This window comes from Dreissena polymorpha, chromosome 1, assembly GCF_020536995.1.
Source record: "Dreissena polymorpha isolate Duluth1 chromosome 1, UMN_Dpol_1.0, whole genome shotgun sequence".
Taxonomy (NCBI): domain Eukaryota; kingdom Metazoa; phylum Mollusca; class Bivalvia; order Myida; family Dreissenidae; genus Dreissena; species Dreissena polymorpha.
Window position 1 is genome coordinate 71,344,878 of NC_068355.1, and position 21,199 is coordinate 71,366,076.

At 37.3% G+C, this 21,199-nt stretch overlaps 1 protein-coding gene across 1 annotated transcript in view; it reads left to right on the forward strand.

The window, feature by feature from the left end:
- Positions 1-426: 426 nt before the first annotated feature.
- LOC127881011 (uncharacterized) overlaps positions 427-21,199 on the forward strand; it is a 37,465-nt gene continuing 16,692 nt past the window's right edge. Inside the window, 6 exon segments of the mRNA XM_052428624.1 lie at positions 427-872; positions 5,712-5,804; positions 6,132-6,167; positions 6,169-6,227; positions 6,229-6,325; positions 11,054-12,111. Coding sequence (XP_052284584.1) covers positions 783-872; positions 5,712-5,804; positions 6,132-6,167; positions 6,169-6,227; positions 6,229-6,325; positions 11,054-12,111 — 1,433 coding nt within the window. The 5' untranslated portion in view covers positions 427-782.

Here is a 21,199-nt window from a genome sequence, read left to right on the forward strand (position 1 = left end):
TCAGTACCGGTAGCCGTTAATTACAATGATACTGAACTTTTATCGAGCACATGGTCGTTGAACGTTATAATATACAAGCGTTCTTGAGTTATCATCTGACAACCACCAACAGACCGACCGACATGAGCAAAGCAATATACCTCCTCTTCTTCGAAGGGGGGCATAAAAATATGATTGTTTTGATTAGTAATAAATCGGCAATTCATCGCTTTTATTCTATTTATTAAGTCAATATAGCGGATAGGTAAAGTGTCAACTGTAGAGCGAATACTGTCAACCCTTCCCCCTTCCCCCCCGCCCCCCCCCCCCCCCCCCCCCCCCCCCCCCCCCCCCCCCCCCCCGGAACCCATAATCTCGCGTTATCTCGTTATCTCGGCAGTTTCGTTACGCGTGATTTAACAATGTCGAAATCATGAAAACGCTCCGTGATTTGCCAGTCTTTCAGAAAGTTTCCGGCTGAATGGTAAAAGGGGAGATCGTAGATACGATGATTTTGTTTCACTTATGCACAGTGGTCTGCCTTGACAGCAACTTCGCCGAAATAGAGGAAATTTTGGATATGAGAATTTTCCATCGTAAATAAGTATTTCGAGCAAGATCATTTTATTTATCAATAAATAAACATATTCAATGAAAACTGTATTTACAACCGATTTTTACTAAACTGCAGTTGTACGTGAATTATGGCATACACATTATTTTCTTGACATTGACTTTCTTTTGTAGCTTTTACTTAATTTACATGTTTACATAACAATAATTGACAATAATTTATTGAACGAATGTTATCAGCAGTGAAAATCTTTAAAAAAAAAATACTGATAAGAAGGTCATGGTCCCATGGAATATATCTGATATTCCTTGGTGGAAAGGTAATATATGTTTCTTTAAAAACCTTATTCTCATTGTATCGGCCCTCCTCATAGTATCTAGACCATATATAGTTCTTCTTGAATGCTCTGGGCTTTTATGAGTACTTACGTACAGGACCCGGAGGGTCAATAGCTGGGAGTTGGATTATTGCAACTAGGCCATATAAACGGACTCCCAGAGCCTTTGATAATTTTTGCTATGGCGGCTCTGGCTTAGAGTTGAATTATTGCAACTACATAGTATCGTGACTTTGACAAAACAATTCAAGAAGGGCTGGAAAGTTAATGTTTTTTCAATTTTTAGAATTGCAACATATTTGATTGTTACCCATAACTATTACGATGGTTGGTATCGGGTCCGTTCGCCCTAGTTACACGTTCGCCCTGGGCCCGTTTGCCCTGGGTTCGTTCGCCCTATATTATCATTTGCATATCGGGGTATGAACAGTTGATTGTTCACACATATAAGCAAGTTTGAACCTTAAGTTTTCATTAATTAATATAGTAAGCAATTAGTGAAAATTACTGGCCTTTGTTACAAACACACTTACGAGTTAAAGAGCGCCGTCTTGATTTTTCACACATGTAAGCAAGTTTGTACCTTAGATTTCATCATTAATTAATATAATAAGCAATTAGGGAATATTACTGGCCTTTGTTACAAATACACTTACGAGTTTAAGAGCGCCGTCTTTTATATTTTGGTAATACTTTTTTGTTTGATACGTTCAGAATAACCTAACTGTGAATTATCCAGTATAAAATGGAGCTCAAATGTCTGGTTCTATTATTTCAAAAATGGATAATGTGTTGCGCATTTCGTGCAATTTGGAGGTACGACCTAGACAACATGCGGTTACATGCGACGTTTGTGAACGTTGGCAGCATCGGCTTTGTGGAACTGGTTAGTTTAATTTAATTTGTCAATTGTATATAACAAAAACATCTCAATAAAATATAACTATTCAGTTTTATTATTTTATCATTATTACTAGCAATAATCATTTATAATAAACTATTTGGAACTGGTGAGTATGTAAATTATAATGTACACAATATAAAGTGCATCATTTATTATTTTATATATAAGCTGTATATATTAAATTTATAAATTATTTGTACATTAATATGTGTATTATAATCATTAAAGCGGGTATATACGATTTTTATATGTGCTGAATTGTAAAATATTGATACAAATATGTTATAATAACACACAATATGCAAGAAAAATGATACATTTAAGACGAATTTCATAAAATACAGCAAATACAAATTAGCACCCCGAGCCGATTGTGACGAAGATAATTCGTAATTATTTTCCTACACTAACGATGCATTCGTCTTTTTAGTAAGTGTTCGTGTGTCGTATGAATCGATATCGCTGCAGGAATTTCAAATGAACCGTTAAACTAAATTTAGATTCACATCGTACATGCATGATATACATGCTGGCGAATTCGGCTGTACAGCCTTTTTCGATTTCAGAATTGAATATCTGGCTTATTCAGCATTTTTCGACACATGTTCTTCTTAACTTTTATTTTAGTTATATTGAAATATATGTATAATAAGTTTTTTACACATTTTATATTAATTAATAAATATTTTACAAGATCGTATATACCCGCTTTAAGATTATGAGATTTTGAGTGTAACTTCTTGCGTTGTTTATGGTTCTTTCATTCAGCAATATATAACCACTGTCTGTCGGATTATCTAATTTCTTGTAATCTTGTCGATCCCTGCATAGGCAAATAAATTTAAAATTCATATAAAGATCATTAAATCTCAATAAAAACATCATTAATATTCAATTTACTAAACTGATCAACTTCCAATAATTCTCGCGTGTATGGCGCTTGTGTGAAGTAGCAACTGGCCTTTATTGATCGTTGTCGATTAATTAAGAGATTAAAGAGATAACGGTCTGTGTTAATTGATTGATTGAGTCTCGTATTAACCTAATATAGTTAACATTGAGAACAATTACTAAATCATATAGAAATTAGTTATGTAGAATATGATTATTAAGTTGAAACTATTATCCTAAAGAGTATACTAAATATTGATGCATGCATAAATCATGTTTATAAAACAGAACTTTTTTTTTTTTTTTTTTTTAGAAATTATCTTTAATATGATTATAAGCGTATGATTAAGTAAATAAACATAAACTATGAAAATGAAACAGAGCGGTATATTTTAAATTGTGTAGAAATGGGCATCAAAGAAAATGTTCAATTATAATAAATACATTAAGGTATAAGATTATTATTATTTAATTATATAAATATTAAAATGGTAAGCAGCGCAACAGTGACAGAAGATGTTCCTATAACAATTGATTTTTTTATATTATACAATTATTTTCAATTTGCTATTGAATTTGTTAAATAACACACGCAAATCTTAAATCATGTTTGCATTGATTTCAGGCTGGCATCATCGACTCAACAGCCAGGCACATCATGGCGCAGTGCCCTTCTGCGTGCTGGTACCAGCCCTGTAAATGTGTTGCATAATGTGTTCATTGTATTATACTTTATTCTGTATTGTTGTTCTGTTCACTGTATTTGTTTCATGTACATATGTATTGATTAATGTAAAGGTGTAACATAAAGTTTCATTAATTAATATAATTAACAATAAGAGAAAATTACTGGCCTTTGACGGCTTTGCTACAAACACGCTTACACGTTAAAGAGCGCCGTCTTGATTTTTCACACATGTAGGCAAGTTTGTAGCTTAAGTTGTCATTTATATATTAAAATGTTAAAAAGATAACAAATTTCGTTATATTTATTGCTTCCCTGCTTTGATAATAAAATTTAGGGCGAACGGACCCAGGGCGAACAGGATTTAGGGCGAACAGAAATTAGGGCGAACGGACCCGGATTCACGATGGTTATTCCCATGATTTCCAGTGTTGAACATGGGAAAGTAGGTCATTTTTCAGGGTTCTCAATCTATTAAATTCTATTTCAATTTAATCTTTGCAAACACACTAAATTATGAAAAATGCAATGAATATAGTGCAAACATGTACAAATGTAATAATGAGAGAGTAAGTAAAAAAATCCCCCAAAAAGGGAAACGCCGCGAAAATTCCCCCTCCTAAGGGCTGCGGACCCCTTCCCCCAAAGTAGTGTGAGGGCGCCGTTTTTATTCCATGGTGATGCTTAGTCCATATAAATGGACTCCCATATGAACCCCTTCATAAACACAACCAAAGTTCTGTGAAGCAATTATATGTACTTCACTAAACAGACTATTGTTCATTAGCAAGTAAGGAAAGTGATGAATTAACTTCAAAAACCACATTAAATTAACCTGAATGACAGCCTACAGACATCCTTTGCATGCAACCTAAAAAAATGATGATCAACACAATTCTTGCTGATATTTTTATGTTGAAATTTGGAAAAAGTGTAAATGTTTAACATCTGTTTAACATTTTTATCAACTTTGGCTGCATCAAATATCACGATGTGCAAAAGATTGGTGTACTGTGACCTAACTGATAGTAACACTTCTGCAACATGACAACAGTTTTCCAATATAGCAGGGTATGAAAGAGTAACAAAGTGAATAAGCAAATGTTTTTTGATTTGATGCTACCATTAACATGAGTTTGTGCTTAAGACAGGTCAACATAAATTTGTTTGCAGTATCAGTGTTCCTGACAAAAAATCGACAGCGCATTGAAACTCTCACCAATCCTTTGGGTTAGAAAGCTGACTGAGAGTTGAATTATTGCAACTAGGGTGATGCTATGATATTTAAATCACATTATAAAACATACAATTATGTTAAGTTTTTATATATGATTAAAAGTAGCTTTATCAAATGTTTAATATGCAGCTTTTGAATAGAATGTTAAAATCTTTTTTAAGAACAACATGACCTGTCGCAAAGAGATTTGTTTTTTAATTCATATACTATTTTTAGAACAAGCACATGCGCATATTAAGAGGGCCAATACTAGGGATAGACATGCTATGTAGCAGAAGGAAAAAATGAAGCTATTACTTATCTGTGTCAGCAGATGAATATCTTTGATTAAATGATAAAAAGTAAGATTCATTGCAAAAAACTTGATATTTTAAACAAAAAATGAAAATACTTACTAGTAAATTGCACTAAAGTTTTATCTGTGAATATTGTCCCACCCTTGGGTAATCACTTATTTTAGCCATTATTGACAGCTGTCACCACAGGGGCTGTGTTACTTACCTCCTATTAATAAATTGAAATATGATTTTTTTTTTCAGTTTAAAAATTATTCGAACTTCCTAAATATGAATGTAGAGGAATATACTGATGTCGATGTTGGAGTCGATCTTGTGACAGTGCTCGTTATCATGTCGAGTTTCTACAAACTGTGGACCAGGTAAACTGCAATGGCATATCTGAAATAATTAATTTTCAAACTAAACCTTAACAAAACTATGCCAAAACAAAAATTATAAAAAAGGCTCTTATGCAGATAAATTATTAACCATAATTTCATTAGCAAAGACAGTTCTTTCTAATGATATTGATATGATGATTTTATGGCATGTTTTCTTAAAGTGATGGGGGCCATGGGCCCAGTTTAAAAAACATCGGTGAAATGACAAGTCACTGCAGATTGTGTACCTATTACTGTACACATTTTCATATGAGAGCATTAATTATTAGAGCCTAATGTATATCAGTATGTACCTGTATTAGACATGTATTTCTATGCATATAATGTACCGGTATTACTGATAGGCTCTTTTTAAAATAAAATAAGAAACTGGTAAGTCAAGCACCAGCGTGGTCATGTTTAACGGCTTTAACATGTACTTACAGCTCCCTGGTCTGTATGAAGGTCCAGTGTTACGTAGAGCAATATGGAGATACACCCAGCTCTGGTTGCCACTCGCTACACAACATTGTTACCAGGTTAGTGAATATACATAATATGTGTACTACGTGATAGTTTCTTCTGGTCCTCTTCTTATTATTTGAATAGTGCATTTATACATTAGACCAGGACCTTTACAAATCAACAGCTATATCAAGTCACAAAACTACTATCAGGGGGTGAGAATCTGCTTACAGCTGATTTCTCCTTCTCATTGATTATATTTCTTCAAAACTAGTTCTTTACTTTAAATAAATGTGTTAATAATGATTAATTTTTTAGAACCCATTTAGGGGTTTTAGTATTTTCCTCCTCTAAGATGTTTTTAAAGTAACACCACTGTATTAAAATTCAATGCCATGCAGGTGTTGTCTGCCCCTCTGGACATCCAGTGGGTGTGGCCACTGTCACATGTTGTCTCCGGTCCAGTACAGCGGGACTGTGAGCGCCTGTACCAGCACACGCCAGACATGCCGTACTGGACTCCTACAGCTACCAGCAGGCCCTGCTCATCTCAGAAAGTGTGTGGAATCAGATGTATCCTGACCAGCCTTTTCTGGTATGCTTTAATGACATGAAAAACAATAAAAAGTTTAAAACACTTGTATAGCGACAAAGGTTTGTAAAAAATTGTTGATTATTAAAAAAGAAAATTCTCTTCAGCGGGCTGTAAGGTAATTTATCGCCATCTAGATTGTTCACAAGCACTTACTGCAAATCGTTATTTTTTTGAGTGACATTCATTTTCATTGATTTCTTGGGTAGACCAATCCACCAATTGAAGATCACAACAAATAATTATTCCCAACAGTTCATTTGTTAATGTGGAATATCTGTAGGCAAGAAATATGTTATTGTTCAATGTCATTCCCACTCATTCTGCGTTTGTTTTGCTATCCAGATACTGCTCTAATGTGGGGAATGAATACATAACACAGTTGACTGCACTAATGTGGGGGGAATACATAACACAGTGGACTGCACTAATGTGGGGGCAATACATAACACAGTGGGACTGCACTAATGTGGGGGATGAATACATAACACAGTGGACTGCACTAATGTGGGGGGAATACATAACACAGTGTACTGCACTAATGTGGGGGATAAATACATAACACAGTGTACTGCACTAATGTGGGGGATGAATACATAACACAGTGGACTGCACTAATGTGGGGGGAATACATAACACAGTGTACTGCACTAATGGGGGGATGAATACATAACACAGTGTACTGCTCTAATGTGGGGGATGAATACATAACACAGTGTACTGCTCTAATGTGGGGGATGAATACATAACACAGTGTACTGCACTAATGTGGGGGAGGAATACATTACACAGTGTGCTGCACTATTGTGGGGGAGAAATACATAACAACACAGTGTACTGCACAATGTGGGGGAGGAAATCATAACAACACAGTGTTATGATCTAATGTGGGGGAGGACTACATAACAACACAGTGTACTGCACTAATGTGGGGGAGGAAAACATAACAACACAGTGTAATGATCTAATGTGGGGGAGGACTACATAACAACATAGTGAAATGATCTTATGTGGGGGAGGAAAACATAACAACACAGTGAAATGATCTAATGTGGGGGAGGAATACATAACAACACAGTGTAATGATCTAATGTGGGGGAGGACTACATAACAACACAGTGTACTGCACTAATGTGGGGGAGGACTACATAACAACACAGTGTACTGCACTAATGTGGGGGAGGAATACATAACAACAGTGTACTGCTCTAATGTGGGGGAGGAATACATAACAACACAGTGTACTGCACTAATGTGCAGTCATTGAAATTCAGATTTAAATCTACAAGCAAGTCGGGCTAGTACTATGGGATTTTGAACAAGCCAGAGTCAGATTTTACTAGCCCAAATATTTTTGTTAAAAATGCAGATAAACATAACATAAAACATCCAAAGAAGCTATCATTTATTCAATCTTTCGAATACAATACAAATCTCTTTTTAATTTCATCCTCATCCAAGGTAGCTTCCTCGCCATCTGAGCCAGCCTCTTTCGGATCCTGAAATAAGAAGAAATTAATTTCACACACGGATTTCAGTCAAATCACAATTATAAATATATACATAAAGTTTAGGTAAAAAATTAGCAGAAATGTATCCGATATATCCATGTGAAAGAGAGAGCAAACCTGAACCACCAGAAAATATATAAGCAATTAAGTTCCAATGTTATTCTACAAAAAGCCAGTTGACAAATGCGTCAATCACAGTAACCTCAGATTCGCATTCCTCAACGACGTACTTGAATGACAACTGTTCAGCCATTTCTCTCTCTGTCCGGAACGCAATGCAAAACATTTATTTTACATAATAGTAATTTGGGAACCACAAAACCATGCGCTTTATGCGCAGTTATCCAATTATCGGCTGATTGCCCAGCACGTGTGCGCAGTGTGTTAAAACATAAGCGGCTGTTGATTTAAGCAGCTCAAAACTTTGTTTACAAATATTAAAAATGAAAGTGGAACTTGTTTTTCTGTTTAATGAATTGTACAAGCACGTCGGGCTTGTAATATTGGATTTCCTACAAGCACGAAAGATAAAATACTAGTTTTTTGCTGTCGTACTTGTGCGAATTTCGACGAGTGAATATGAAGGAGGAATACATAACAACAGTGTACTGCTCTAATGTGGGGGAGGAATACATAACAACACATTTTAATGCACTAATGTGGGGGAGGAAAACATAACAACACAGTGTAATGCACTAATGTGGGGGAGGAATACATAACAACACAGTGTGCTGCACTAATGTGGGGGAGGACTACATAACAACACAGTGTAATGCACTAATGATGAGGGAGGAATACATAACAACACAGTGTACTGCACCAATGTGGGGGAGGAATACATAACAACACAGTGTACTGCACTAATGTGGGGGAGGAATACATAACAGCACAGTGTACTGCACTAATGTGGGGGAGGAATACATAACAACACAGTGTACTGCACTAATGTGGGGGAGGAATACATAACAACACAGTGTAATGCACTAATGTGGGGGAGGAATGCATAACAACACAGTGTACTGCACTAATGTGGGGGAGGAATACATAACAACACAGTGTACTGCACTAATGAGGGGGAGGAATACATAACAACACAGTGTACTGCACTAATGTGGGGGAAGAATACATAACAACACAGTGTAATGCACTAATGTGGGGGAGGAATGCATAAAAACACAGTGTACTTCTCTAATGTGGGGGAGGAATACATAACAACACAGTGTACTGCACTAATGTGGGGGAGGAATACATAACAACAGTGTACTGCACTAATGTGGGGGAAGACTACATAACAACACAGTGTACTGCACTAATGTGGGGGAGGAATACATAACAACAGTGTACTGCACTAATGTGGGGAATTAATACATAAAAACACAATGTACTGCTTTTTAACATTTTCTGTAAACATTAAAGCAGTAAAACTATTGAGATATCATTAACTATGTTATTGTAATTGTACAATTGTAACACCCTACATGCCCAGTGTGCGTTTCTTGTTTTTCAAGGGTTTTGTGTTAGCCTACACACGTTGGATGGAAGAAAATAAATTCAATTATAAAATGACGATGAATGATAAATACAGTCTAACCTGTCAATAAAGACCATTCAATGGATTTGGTCGATGTGGTCTTTGTTCACAGGTGGTCTCTATTCCCAGGGTGGATTGAAACTTTGCAACATATGCTAGTCGTTTTTTTACAGGTACCTTATTTATGAATGTGCTCTTTTGTATAAATGTTTGAATATTTATGCATTTATAATGAAATAAAGGATTGAAAACACAGTTTCGTTTTTATATTTATTGTTTCTATTCGCTTATGTTGTTATTATTTATTTCCTTAATCATATACATGTATTAATAACTATTGACATACACGTATATATACATGTAGTTCAGAATGTTTTGGATTTGATTTTTGCCTACACCAAGATCACTAGCCATTGTCTACAACTGCGTCATTTACCTAACAAAATAATGACCTTAACGCAATCTTCCAAAGTCAAGAACTAACGCTTGGAAGCCATGATGGTTAACATGAACTGAAAATTTACTTATCTATAATCTATGCACGACGTTTTACGGATAAATTTAATAGGGGATGACTATCAAAATGTTTGTATTTAAGGCATCGTAATTAATATGAAACCATTAATTTCCGCAATGAGTTGATGAAAGCCCCAAACCTGTCTTTGATATTTTCGGCAATTAGTACATTAATCGCGAGTCACTTAAATACAAAGGCAATTTTTTTACACTTTTGACAAACAGTCAAATGCATAAAAGAAGCAGGCGAATACAATTTAGCAATGCGTGTTAAATAAACAAACAACTGCTATCGAGTGCAATAAACTGTCACTTGCCAATATCTCCATAGCGACCAACCAGTCCACTGGTAAGATATCACGTGACCTCACAGCGTTATGGTGGCCATTTTGTTGTTTTTAAAGTTGCGAAATCGTTGATTTCTATGATTGCAGTGGTCGTTGTAAGCTATCAAAAAGGACTTTTGGGAATGTAAAAGGGCGGTCTTTGGTCTTTGTTCGCAGGTGGGCTTTATTCGCAGGTTCAATATATAGTGAAATCGTTCGGGAGGAAATCGGTGTGGTCGTTATTGACTGTTGGTCGCTTTTAACAGGCGGTCGCTCGGGCAGGTTGGACTGTACTTCGATGGAAGTATTTTCTGTTGTTGCTTTTTTAGAGAAATAAAAACATTATTCATTTGTATACATAGAACCTATGTCCAGTCACCTTGCAAGTGATATTTCTGATAAATCCCTGTACCTAAAATGATCAGAGATTTATGATGTGAAGCGCTTGGTCATGATTTTAATTGAATAAGACTACTTTACATGTGCCTATTGTCATTAAGTCCCACTTGTTCATGTACTTAATTTTCATACCATGGGCTTGTTAATTATCATGTCCTTAACAGGACCCGTTATATCTACTATATCAAAATATATTTGTTAATTGGCATGTGATACACAAGGCCCTCCTTATTAAAGTGACACCCAACAAGCCAATTTGATTTCAGAGGCTTACCTTGCTTTTAACAACTGATGGCCTTGCTTATTTCAAGATTGCTAATTTCATAGATTGACCTTTCTGATTTAAGGATTATGAAATTGACCTTGTTCTTTTCTGGGTGACAAAATCATTGGATGACCTTGCTTATTGTAGAATGAACTTGTCCATTACCAATCTGCTTTATTTTAGGTTGATCTGAATGATGAGACTTGGCAGGGTCCACTTCCACATGACCTCAGCTATAACCTTGAAGCTGCAGCGGGAAGGCAGAGGGTGTTCTATTACCAAGTCTCATTACCTCATTATCTTGATGAAAAGTTTCTGAAGAATGCTTTATCGCGCTACCAGAAATTCTTGTTTTTGAAAAAAAGGAATCCTGGTGTGTTTCTCGTACCCTGTTATGACATTGATCTGATGTGGCATTCTCATATGAACTTGCCTTTGATTTACAAAAACGTTACACAGATATTACTGGGATCGGTATTAAACCATGATGACTCTGTGAATGATAGAAGTGAAGGATCAGCACTGAATTTTTCATACTCAAAGACCCGACAGCTCTGGAAGGCCGAGTACGATGAACATTTCTCAACCTATGGTGCCATGTTTCGAGGCATACCTCCTAACGGAAGACTATTGAACCAATCAGAAATGACTAATCTCATTTCTAAGGTTGTTCAGGTCACCCTTAAAAGAGTTCAGATTATGGGTAGTGGCAGTGACCACTTGGGGAAGTTTAAATTGGTTTTCCTGGAAAAAAATCAGTTTTGGTCAACGTTGAATGCTTACGGGAAAAAGACACTAGTTGATTTGTCAGATGAACTGTTAGTATTAAAAGGTCCTAATCTGATTTGGGAAGATGCAGGCTCATTTGACAAGTCAGTGCATTGTATGGATTACCATGAATTACATGTTCAGCTGAAAGAAACACACTCAGTTTTCTTCATGAAAAAGAAACATCTGGTCCTGGGTGACTGTAATATTGCAATTGATAAATTGGCCTATAAACTCAAAAACGGGCAGACAGAAATACAGGAGCAGCTGACCCTGGGTCTGGACACAAATCTCCAGCTGAGACTGGATATGAAGGTGACCTTGAAACAGTTGGGGAGTGTAGAGCTACAGTTGGTTCCAGGGAAGTATGAAGACTGTGTGATGCCCGAGGATGCAGCCCAGTTGTGGGGTCCGATTGTCTTGCCTCACCTGCCAACAGGGGTGGTGAATACATGTTCTGTTGCTTCTCACAGGTTGGTAAGATGGCATAGAAATATAATGTAGTGCAGTAATCTACACTTTAATACATAAAGGTATCTAAGAAAGTTGTTGATGAACTATTTGTTCAATGCAATAAGGATTTATAAATAAGTTATGGATTTGCTTGAAGGGAAACAATAAAGCTTTGTGAGTTATAAAACAATACATTTACAGTCGAACCTATGGTAAGCAGCCAGTGAAGGGACATACCAAAACTGGCTGCATACGACAAGTTGGCTGCTTAGCACAATTTAAGGAAGTTAAGGGTCAGTTGAGAAAAATTAAATGGTATCTAATCCTGTTTTATTATGCCCCCCTTCGAAGAAGAGGGGGTATATTGTTTTGCACATGTCGGTCGGTCCGTCCATCTGTCGGTCCGGTCGGCCGTCGGTCCGACCACCAGATGGTTTTCGGATGATAACACAAGAATGCTTATGCCTAGGATCATGAAACTTGATAGGTACATTGATCATGACTCGCAGATGACCTCTATTGATTTTGAGGTCACTAGGTCGAAGGTCAGGGTGACCGGAAACAGTAAAATGGTTTCCAGATGATAACTCAAGAATGCTTACGCCTAGGATCATGAAACTTCATAGGTACATTGATCATGACTCGCAGATGACACCTATTGATTTTCAGGTCACTAGGACAAAGGTCAAGGTCACAGTGCCAAAAAGCGTATTTACACAATGGCTGCCACTACAACTGCAGGTTTTTTTGGGGGTTGTGGGGGAAGGGGCCATTAGCCCTTATGTGGGGGAAATTTTACGCGGGATTTTCCACTTTGGGGAAAAATTGTGCGCGTGGGATTTTTGGCGGCGTTCCCCTTTTTGGGGGATTCGTTTACTTACTCTCTTATTATTACCAGGTTTTTTTTTGGCCCGATTTTATAGCCGAAATTCGGCTATGTTCCCAATCCCAAAAAGTATACTTGTTTCCCAAAATGTGGCAAAAAATTCCCAAATTCCAAAAAAAAAATAAAAAAATGTTTTGTTTTTTGTTTTTTTAGAAAGAAGTCTAATGCGTATTTTATCTCAAAGTCAATTCAATTACATCTAACAAAGTATTATATAATTTTTTTCTTTTAATTTGAATGATTATACAGAGTTATATCAAATTTAGTATTTCCCTAATCAGTGGACTTTTCATGTGGAAAAAAAGGCTAATGAATTTATTTTCCCAATTTCATGAAAATGCCGATAAAATTCCCAATTCCAAAGCCATGGGCTATCTTCCCAAAAAGTGGGAAAAAAAACCTGATTACAATACATTTGTACATGTTTGCACTATATTCATTGTTTTTTTCATAATTTATTACGTTTTGCAAGATTAAATTGAATAGAATTGAGACATTATAATAATGAGGCACATCTTTCTATTAAAAAAAAAAAAATTTTTTTTTTTTTTTTTTTTTTGGGGGGGGGGGGGGAATTTTTGGTTCTGAAAGGGGAAAAAACCAGCCTAGTTTGGTGGGGGAAGACGCCGATATTCGGCGTCTGTTATATAAGGTAAAAAAAACCTGAACTGACAGCCCATATGGGGGGCATGCATGTTTTACAAACAGCCCTTGTTTTTAGCTCACCTGATTGCTCAGGTGAGCTTTTGTGACCGGTCTTTGTCCCTCGTCCAAATTTGTTCGTAAACACTCTAGAGGCTACATTTATTGTCCGATCTTCATGAAACTTGGTCAGAAGCTTTGTCCCAATGACATCTGGGTCGAGTTCGAAACTGGGTTTGGGTCAAAAACTAGGTCACTAGGTCAAAAAAAAGAAGAAACTTGTACACACTGTAGAAGTCACATTTCATGCCCAATCTTCATGTAACTTTGTCAAAATGTTTGTCTTAATGATATGTTGGTTGAGTTCAAAAGTGGTTCCAGTCCGTTGAGAAACATGGCCGCCAGTGGGAGGGGCAGTTTCCTTATTTGGCTATAGAGAAACCTTGTAAACACTCTAGAAGTCACAATTTTTTGCCCAATCATCATGAAAGTTGGTCAAAACATTTGTGTTATTGATATCTCGGACGAGTTCAAAAATGGTCCAGATCGGTGAAAAAACATGGCCACCAGTGGGTGGGGCATTTTTCTCTTATATGTAAATAGTGAAAACATGTGAACACTCTGGAATTTACATTTTGGCCCAATTTTTATGAAATTTGGTCAGAACATTTGTTTCCTTGATATGAGAGTTGAGTTCGAAAATGGTTCCGGTCATTTGAATAACATGGCTGCCAGAGTCGGGGGGTGGGGGGGGGGTAGTTTTCCTTATGGCCAATTCTGCAAGTCATGATCAATGTATCTATGAAGTTTCATGATCCTAGGCATAAGTTTTCTTGAGTTATCATCCGGAAACCAATTTAATATTTGGGGTCATTGTGACCTTGACCTTTGACCTAGTAACAATAAAATCAATAGGAGTCATCTGCGAGTCATGATCAATGTACCCATGAAGTTTCATGATCCTTGGCATAAGCGCTCTTGAGTTATCATCCGGAAACCATCTGGTGGAGGGACCGACCGACATAAGCAAAACAATATACCCCCTCCTCTTCGAAAGGCGGGGGGGCATATTGAGAAAACTGCCCCCCTCCCTGCAGCTATGTTATTCAACTGACCGACACCATTTTCGAACTCAACTCTCATATCAAGGAAACAAATGTTCTGACCAAATTCATGAAAATTGGGCCAAAAATGTGACTTCTACTGTGTTCACATGTTTTCACTATATACATATAGAGAAAAATGCCCCACCCACTGGCAGCCATGTTTTTTTCACTGATCTGGACCATTTTCGAACTCGTCCGAGATATTAATAAAACCAATGTTTTAACCAACTTTCATGATGATTGGGCAAAAATTGTGCCTTCTAGAGTGTTTACAAGGTTTCTCTATAGCCAAATAGGGAAAACTGCCACTATATACATAAAGAGAAAAATGCCCCTCCCACTGGCGGTCCTGTTTTTTCACCGATCTCGACCATTTTCGAACTTGTCAAAGACATCAATTGAACCAATGTTTTGACCAACTTTCATGATGATTGGGCAAAAATTGTGACTTCTAGAGTGTTTACAAGGTTTCTCTATAGCCAAATAAGGAAAACTGCCCCGCCCACTGGCGGCCATTTTTTTAACGGATCGGAACCACTTTTGAACTCAACCAAGATATCATAAAGACAAACATTTTGACAAAGTAACATGAAGATTGGGCATGAAATGTGACTTCTACAGTGTTTACAAGGTTTTTATTTTTTTTTATCTAGTGACCTAGTTTTTGACTCTGCACGACCCAGTTTCGAACTCGGCCAAGATTTCATTGGGACAAAGCTTCTGACCAAGTTTCATGAAGATGGGACAAGAAATGTGGCCTCTAGAGTGTTTACGAGCAAATGTTAACGAACGGACGGACAAAGACTGGTCACAAAAGCTCACCTGAGCAATCAGGTGAGCTAAAAAAGCTTGTGAACACTCTAGAAGTCACATTTTTTGCCCAATCATCATGCAACTTGGTGTAAAGATTGGTTTTATATATATCACATAATTAATGCCATAATTATTGCCTTTATATTGTCCCAAGTTTTCATTATATTTTACAAAATCCTTGTAAACACCCTAGAGGTCACAATTTTGTTTCAGATTTTATGAATCTTGGTCATAATATTTATTTTTGTAAGCAAAGTTTGATGTTTGGTAAGGGGGGTCAACTCAAAATATAGGTCACCAGGTCAAATCTTACAAAAACAAAATCACTCCATATGCCAGAGTTTTGGTTAAAAAATGATGAAACTTGACCAGGATGTTTGTCTGGACAATATCTAGGTCAAGTTTGACGTTTGGTAAAGATTGAATGAACCGACTCCTCTCAGGTGAGCGAACTATGGCCATCTTGGCCCTCTTGTTTCTTTATTTTCATCAATTACCTTATTGTTTATTTTGACTTTGTATATGGTGTCAAAAATCAAAAGTTTTGTACAGGGAATTTTCATCATGAAATTATATTCTTAGTGAGATAGGTATGCAATATTCCAACAATATTCATTTAATATGATGGTGATTGCAAATTGTCTTTATATTCAGTTCTATTTTTTCATCATACTTTATATGCTTTCAGAACATTCAAAAAGAGCCATGTTGTTGTTATTTTGTCCAAGTTATCTCTATGAAATAAATAGGATGACAAAAAGTGCACACAAAGCACTACCCGTGCGTTATGACACACTCTTGATAAATTTGTATGGCTTGTGTTCATTGCAAATTTGCGATTAATTTTGAAAAAATGAATTGCGTCTAAAATGTTTCAATAGCGAACAACTTCAGTGCCTTCAGCGCTTTGATTATGACCAGCTTTTTTTCTCTGTCCAAGTTGCTAACATCTTTTTTTTTTCAGAACATTTTTATGCCCCCCTTTGAAGAAGAGGGGGTATATTGCTTTGCTCATGTTGGTCGGTCGGTCCGTCCGTCCACCAGGTGGTTTCCGGATGATAACTCAAGAACGCTTTGGCCTAGGATCATGAAACTTCATAGGTACATTGCTCATGACTCGCAGATGACCCCTATTGATTTTGAGGTCACTAGGTTAAAGGTCAAGGTCACGGTGACCCGAAACAGTAAAATGGTTTCCGGGTGATAACTCAAGAACGCTTAGGCCTAGGATCATGAAACTTGATAGGTAGATTGATCATGACTCGCAGATGACCCCTATTGATTTTCAGGTCACTAAGTGAAAGGTCAAGGTCACAGTGACCTCAAAGGTCAAGGTCACGGTGACCCGAAATAGTAAAATGGTTTCCGGATGATAACTCAAGAACACTTATGGCTAGGATCATGGAACTTCATAGGTACATTGATCATGACTAACAGATGACCCCTATTGATAATCAGGTCACTAGGTGAAAGGTCAAGGTCACAGTGACAAAAACATATTCACACAATTGCTGTCACTACAACGGAGAGCCCATATGGGGGGCATGCATGTTTTACAAACAGCCCTTGTCTTTTTTTCATGCGTATTTAACGCAAATACGCATCTTATCTGGCCCTCTGGTGGGACGTCATAGTAACGCTGAAATTTGGCTACTACTGTTTTTTCCTCAGAGCCTCGAGAATATGATTGAAGAAATGTGAAAATCTTCAACCAGTGTATATTAAAAGAACCTGCCTTGTAACTGTCTTTGTAAAGATAAGTTAATCAAACAAGGGGATTTATTATCTCTTGAAAACTTCCACCCCCACCTCCAATTTATTCTTGGGTTGTGATAATTTAGGTTGTAATATGTGCCTGCTTGCCATTGATAACATAGGCTTTTTATAGGTGTACTTAAATCTCAGTAAGTTTGCGAGTATAATGAAGGTGAATTGGGGGTTTGATCTTTGATATTTATATATCCATTCAAACTAAGACTACAAAAAAGTATTGACGAAGTTAAGCGATAAAATACCTGTTATTAAAAATACTTTGTGTGGGGACTGGTCTGATTTTTTGCCCCTATTCGAAGAAGAGGAAGAATATTGTTTTGTACATGTCGGTCCGTCTGTATGTCCGTCCACCAGATGGTTTCCGGATGATAACTCAAGAACACTAAGGACTAGGATCATGAAACTTAATAGGTACATTGATCATGACTCGCAGATGATCCCTATTGATTTTGAGGTCACTAGGTCAAAGGTCAAGGTCACGGTGACCCAAAATAGTAAAATAGTTTCCGGATGATAACTCAAGAACGCTTAGGCCTAGGATCATGAAACTTAAAAGGTACATTGCTCATGACTCGCAGATGACCCCTATTGATTTTGAGGTCACTAGGTTAAAGGTCAAGGTCACGGTGACCCGAAACAGTAAAATGGTTTCCGGGTGATAACTCAAGAACGCTTAGGCCTAGGATCATGAAACTTGATAGGTAGATTGATCATGACTCGCAGATGACCCCTATTGATTTTCAGGTCTCTAGGTGAAAGGTCAAGGTCACAGTGACCTCAAAGGTCAAGGTCACGGTGACCCGAAATAGTAAAATGGTTTCCGGATGATAACTCAAGAACGCTTATGGCTAGGATCATGGAACTTCATAGGTACATTGATCATGACTAACAGATGACCCCTATTGATAATCAGGTCACTAGGTGAAAGGTCAAGGTCACAGTGACAAAAACATATTCACACAATTGCTGTCACTACAACGGAGAGCCCATATGGGGGGCATGCATGTTTTACAAACAGCCCTTGTCTTTTTTTCATGCGTATTTTACGCAAATACGCATCTTATCTGGCCCTCTGGTGGGACGTCATAGTAACGCTGAAATTTGGCTACTACTGTTTTTTCCTCAGAGCCTCGAGAATATGATTGAAGAAATGTGAAAATCTTCAACCAGTGTATATTAAAAGAACCTGCCTTGTAACTGTCTTTGTAAAGATAAGTTAATCAAACAAGGGGATTTATTATCTCTTGAAAACTTCCACCCCCACCTCCAATTTATTCTTGGGTTGTGATAATTTAGGTTGTAATATGTGCCTGCTTGCCATTGATAACATAGGCTTTTTATAGGTGTACTTAAATCTCAGTAAGTTTGCGAGTATAATGAAGGTGAATTGGGGGTTTGATCTTTGATATTTATATATCCATTCAAACTAAGACTACAAAAAAGTATTGACGAAGTTAAGCGATAAAATACCTGTTATTAAAAATACTTTGTGTGGGGACTGGTCTGATTTTTTTGCCCCTATTCGAAGAAGAGGAAGAATATTGTTTTGTACATGTCGGTCCGTCTGTATGTCCGTCCACCAGATGGTTTCCGGATGATAACTCAAGAACACTAAGGACTAGGATCATGAAACTTAATAGGTACATTGATCATGACTCGCAGATGATCCCTATTGATTTTGAGGTCACTAGGTCAAAGGTCAAGGTCACGGTGACCCAAAATAGTAAAATAGTTTCCGGATGATAACTCAAGAACGCTTAGGCCTAGGATCATGAAACTTAAAAGGTACATTGCTCATGACTCGCAGATGACCCCTATTGATTTTGAGGTCACTAGGTTAAAGGTCAAGGTCACGGTGACCCGAAACAGTAAAATGGTTTCCGGGTGATAACTCAAGAACGCTTAGGCCTAGGATCATGAAACTTGATAGGTAGATTGATCATGACTCGCAGATGACCCCTATTGATTTTCAGGTCACTAGGTGAAAGGTCAAGGTCACAGTGACCTCAAAGGTCAAGGTCACGGTGACCCGAAATAGTAAAATGGTTTCCGGATGATAACTCAAGAACGCTTATGGCTAGGATCATGGAACTTCATAGGTACATTGATCATGACTAACAGATGACCCCTATTGATAATCAGGTCACTAGGTGAAAGGTCAAGGTCACAGTGACAAAAACATATTCACACAATTGCTGTCACTACAACGGAGAGCCCATATGGGGGGCATGCATGTTTTACAAACAGCCCTTGTCTTTTTTTTCATGCGTATTTTACGCAAATACGCATCTTATCTGGCCCTCTGGTGGGACGTCATAGTAACGCTGAAATTTGGCTACTAATGTTTTTTCCTCAGAGCCTCGAGAATATGATTGAAGAAATGTGAAAATCTTCAACCAGTGTATATTAAAAGAACCTGCCTTGTAACTGTCTTTGTAAAGATAAGTTAATCAAACAAGGGGATTTATTATCTCTTGAAAACTTCCACCCCCACCTCCAATTTATTCTTGGGTTGTGATAATTTAGGTTGTAATATGTGCCTGCTTGCCATTGATAACATAGGCTTTTTATAGGTGTACTTAAATCTCAGTAAGTTTGCGAGTATAATGAAGGTGAATTGGGGGTTTGATCTTTGATATTTATATATCCATTCAAACTAAGACTACAAAAAAGTATTGACGAAGTTAAGCGATAAAATACCTGTTATTAAAAATACTTTGTGTGGGGACTGGTCTGATTTTTTTGCCCCTATTCGAAGAAGAGGAAGAATATTGTTTTGTACATGTCGGTCCGTCTGTATGTCCGTCCACCAGATGGTTTCCGGATGATAACTCAAGAACACTAAGGACTAGGATCATGAAACTTAATAGGTACATTGATCATGACTCGCAGATGATCCCTATTGATTTTGAGGTCACTAGGTCAAAGGTCAAGGTCACGGTGACCCAAAATAGTAAAATGGTTTCCAGATGATAACTCAAGAACGCTTTTGCCTAGGATCATGAAACTTCATAGGTACATTGATCATGGCTAGCAGATGATCCCTATTGATTTTCAGGTCACTAGGTCAAAGGTCAAGGTCACGGTGACCCGAAATAGTAAAATGGTTTCTGGACGATTACTCAAGAACGCTTATGCCTAGGATCATGAAACTTCATAGGTACATTGATCATGACTCGCAGATGACCCCTTTTGATTTTCAGGTCACTAGGTCAAAGGTCAAGGTCACGGTGAATCAACTTAGAAAAATGGTTTCCGGATGATAACTTAAGAATGCTTAAGCCTAGGATCATGAAACTTCATAGGTACATTGATAATGACTCGCAGATGGCCCCTATGACTTTCAAGTCACTAGGTCAAAGGTCAAGGTCACAGTGACTTGACACACTAAAATGGTTTCTGGATGATAACTCAAGAAAGCTTACGTCTTGGATCATGAAACTTCATAAGTGCATTGATAATGACTGGCAGATGACCCCTATTGATTTTCAGGTCATTAGGTCAAAGGTCAAGGTAACAGTGCCAAAAAACGTATTCACACAATGGCTGCCATTACAATTGACAGCCCATATGGGGGGCATGAATGTTTTACAAACAGCCCTTGTCTTCACAAAGAAATCTTTGATTGACGTTTGTTTGGTTGTTTTTCGTGCATGCATCTCCTCTAAAAGCTCTTCATAATCCATAGCAATCTTGAGCTTGCCCTCACTTCCATTTTGCAAGGCAAACTCCTTCAGTTTGTGAATGTACTCACAAGCATCATCCAAAGACACTGGTCTACTAACACTGACACACTGCTCTTCTTCGTCATCACTGTGGTCATCACCCTGATTTAAAAGTTCAGTTGCCGGCTTATCACATTCAGTCATGTTAGAGTCGCAGGTTGAA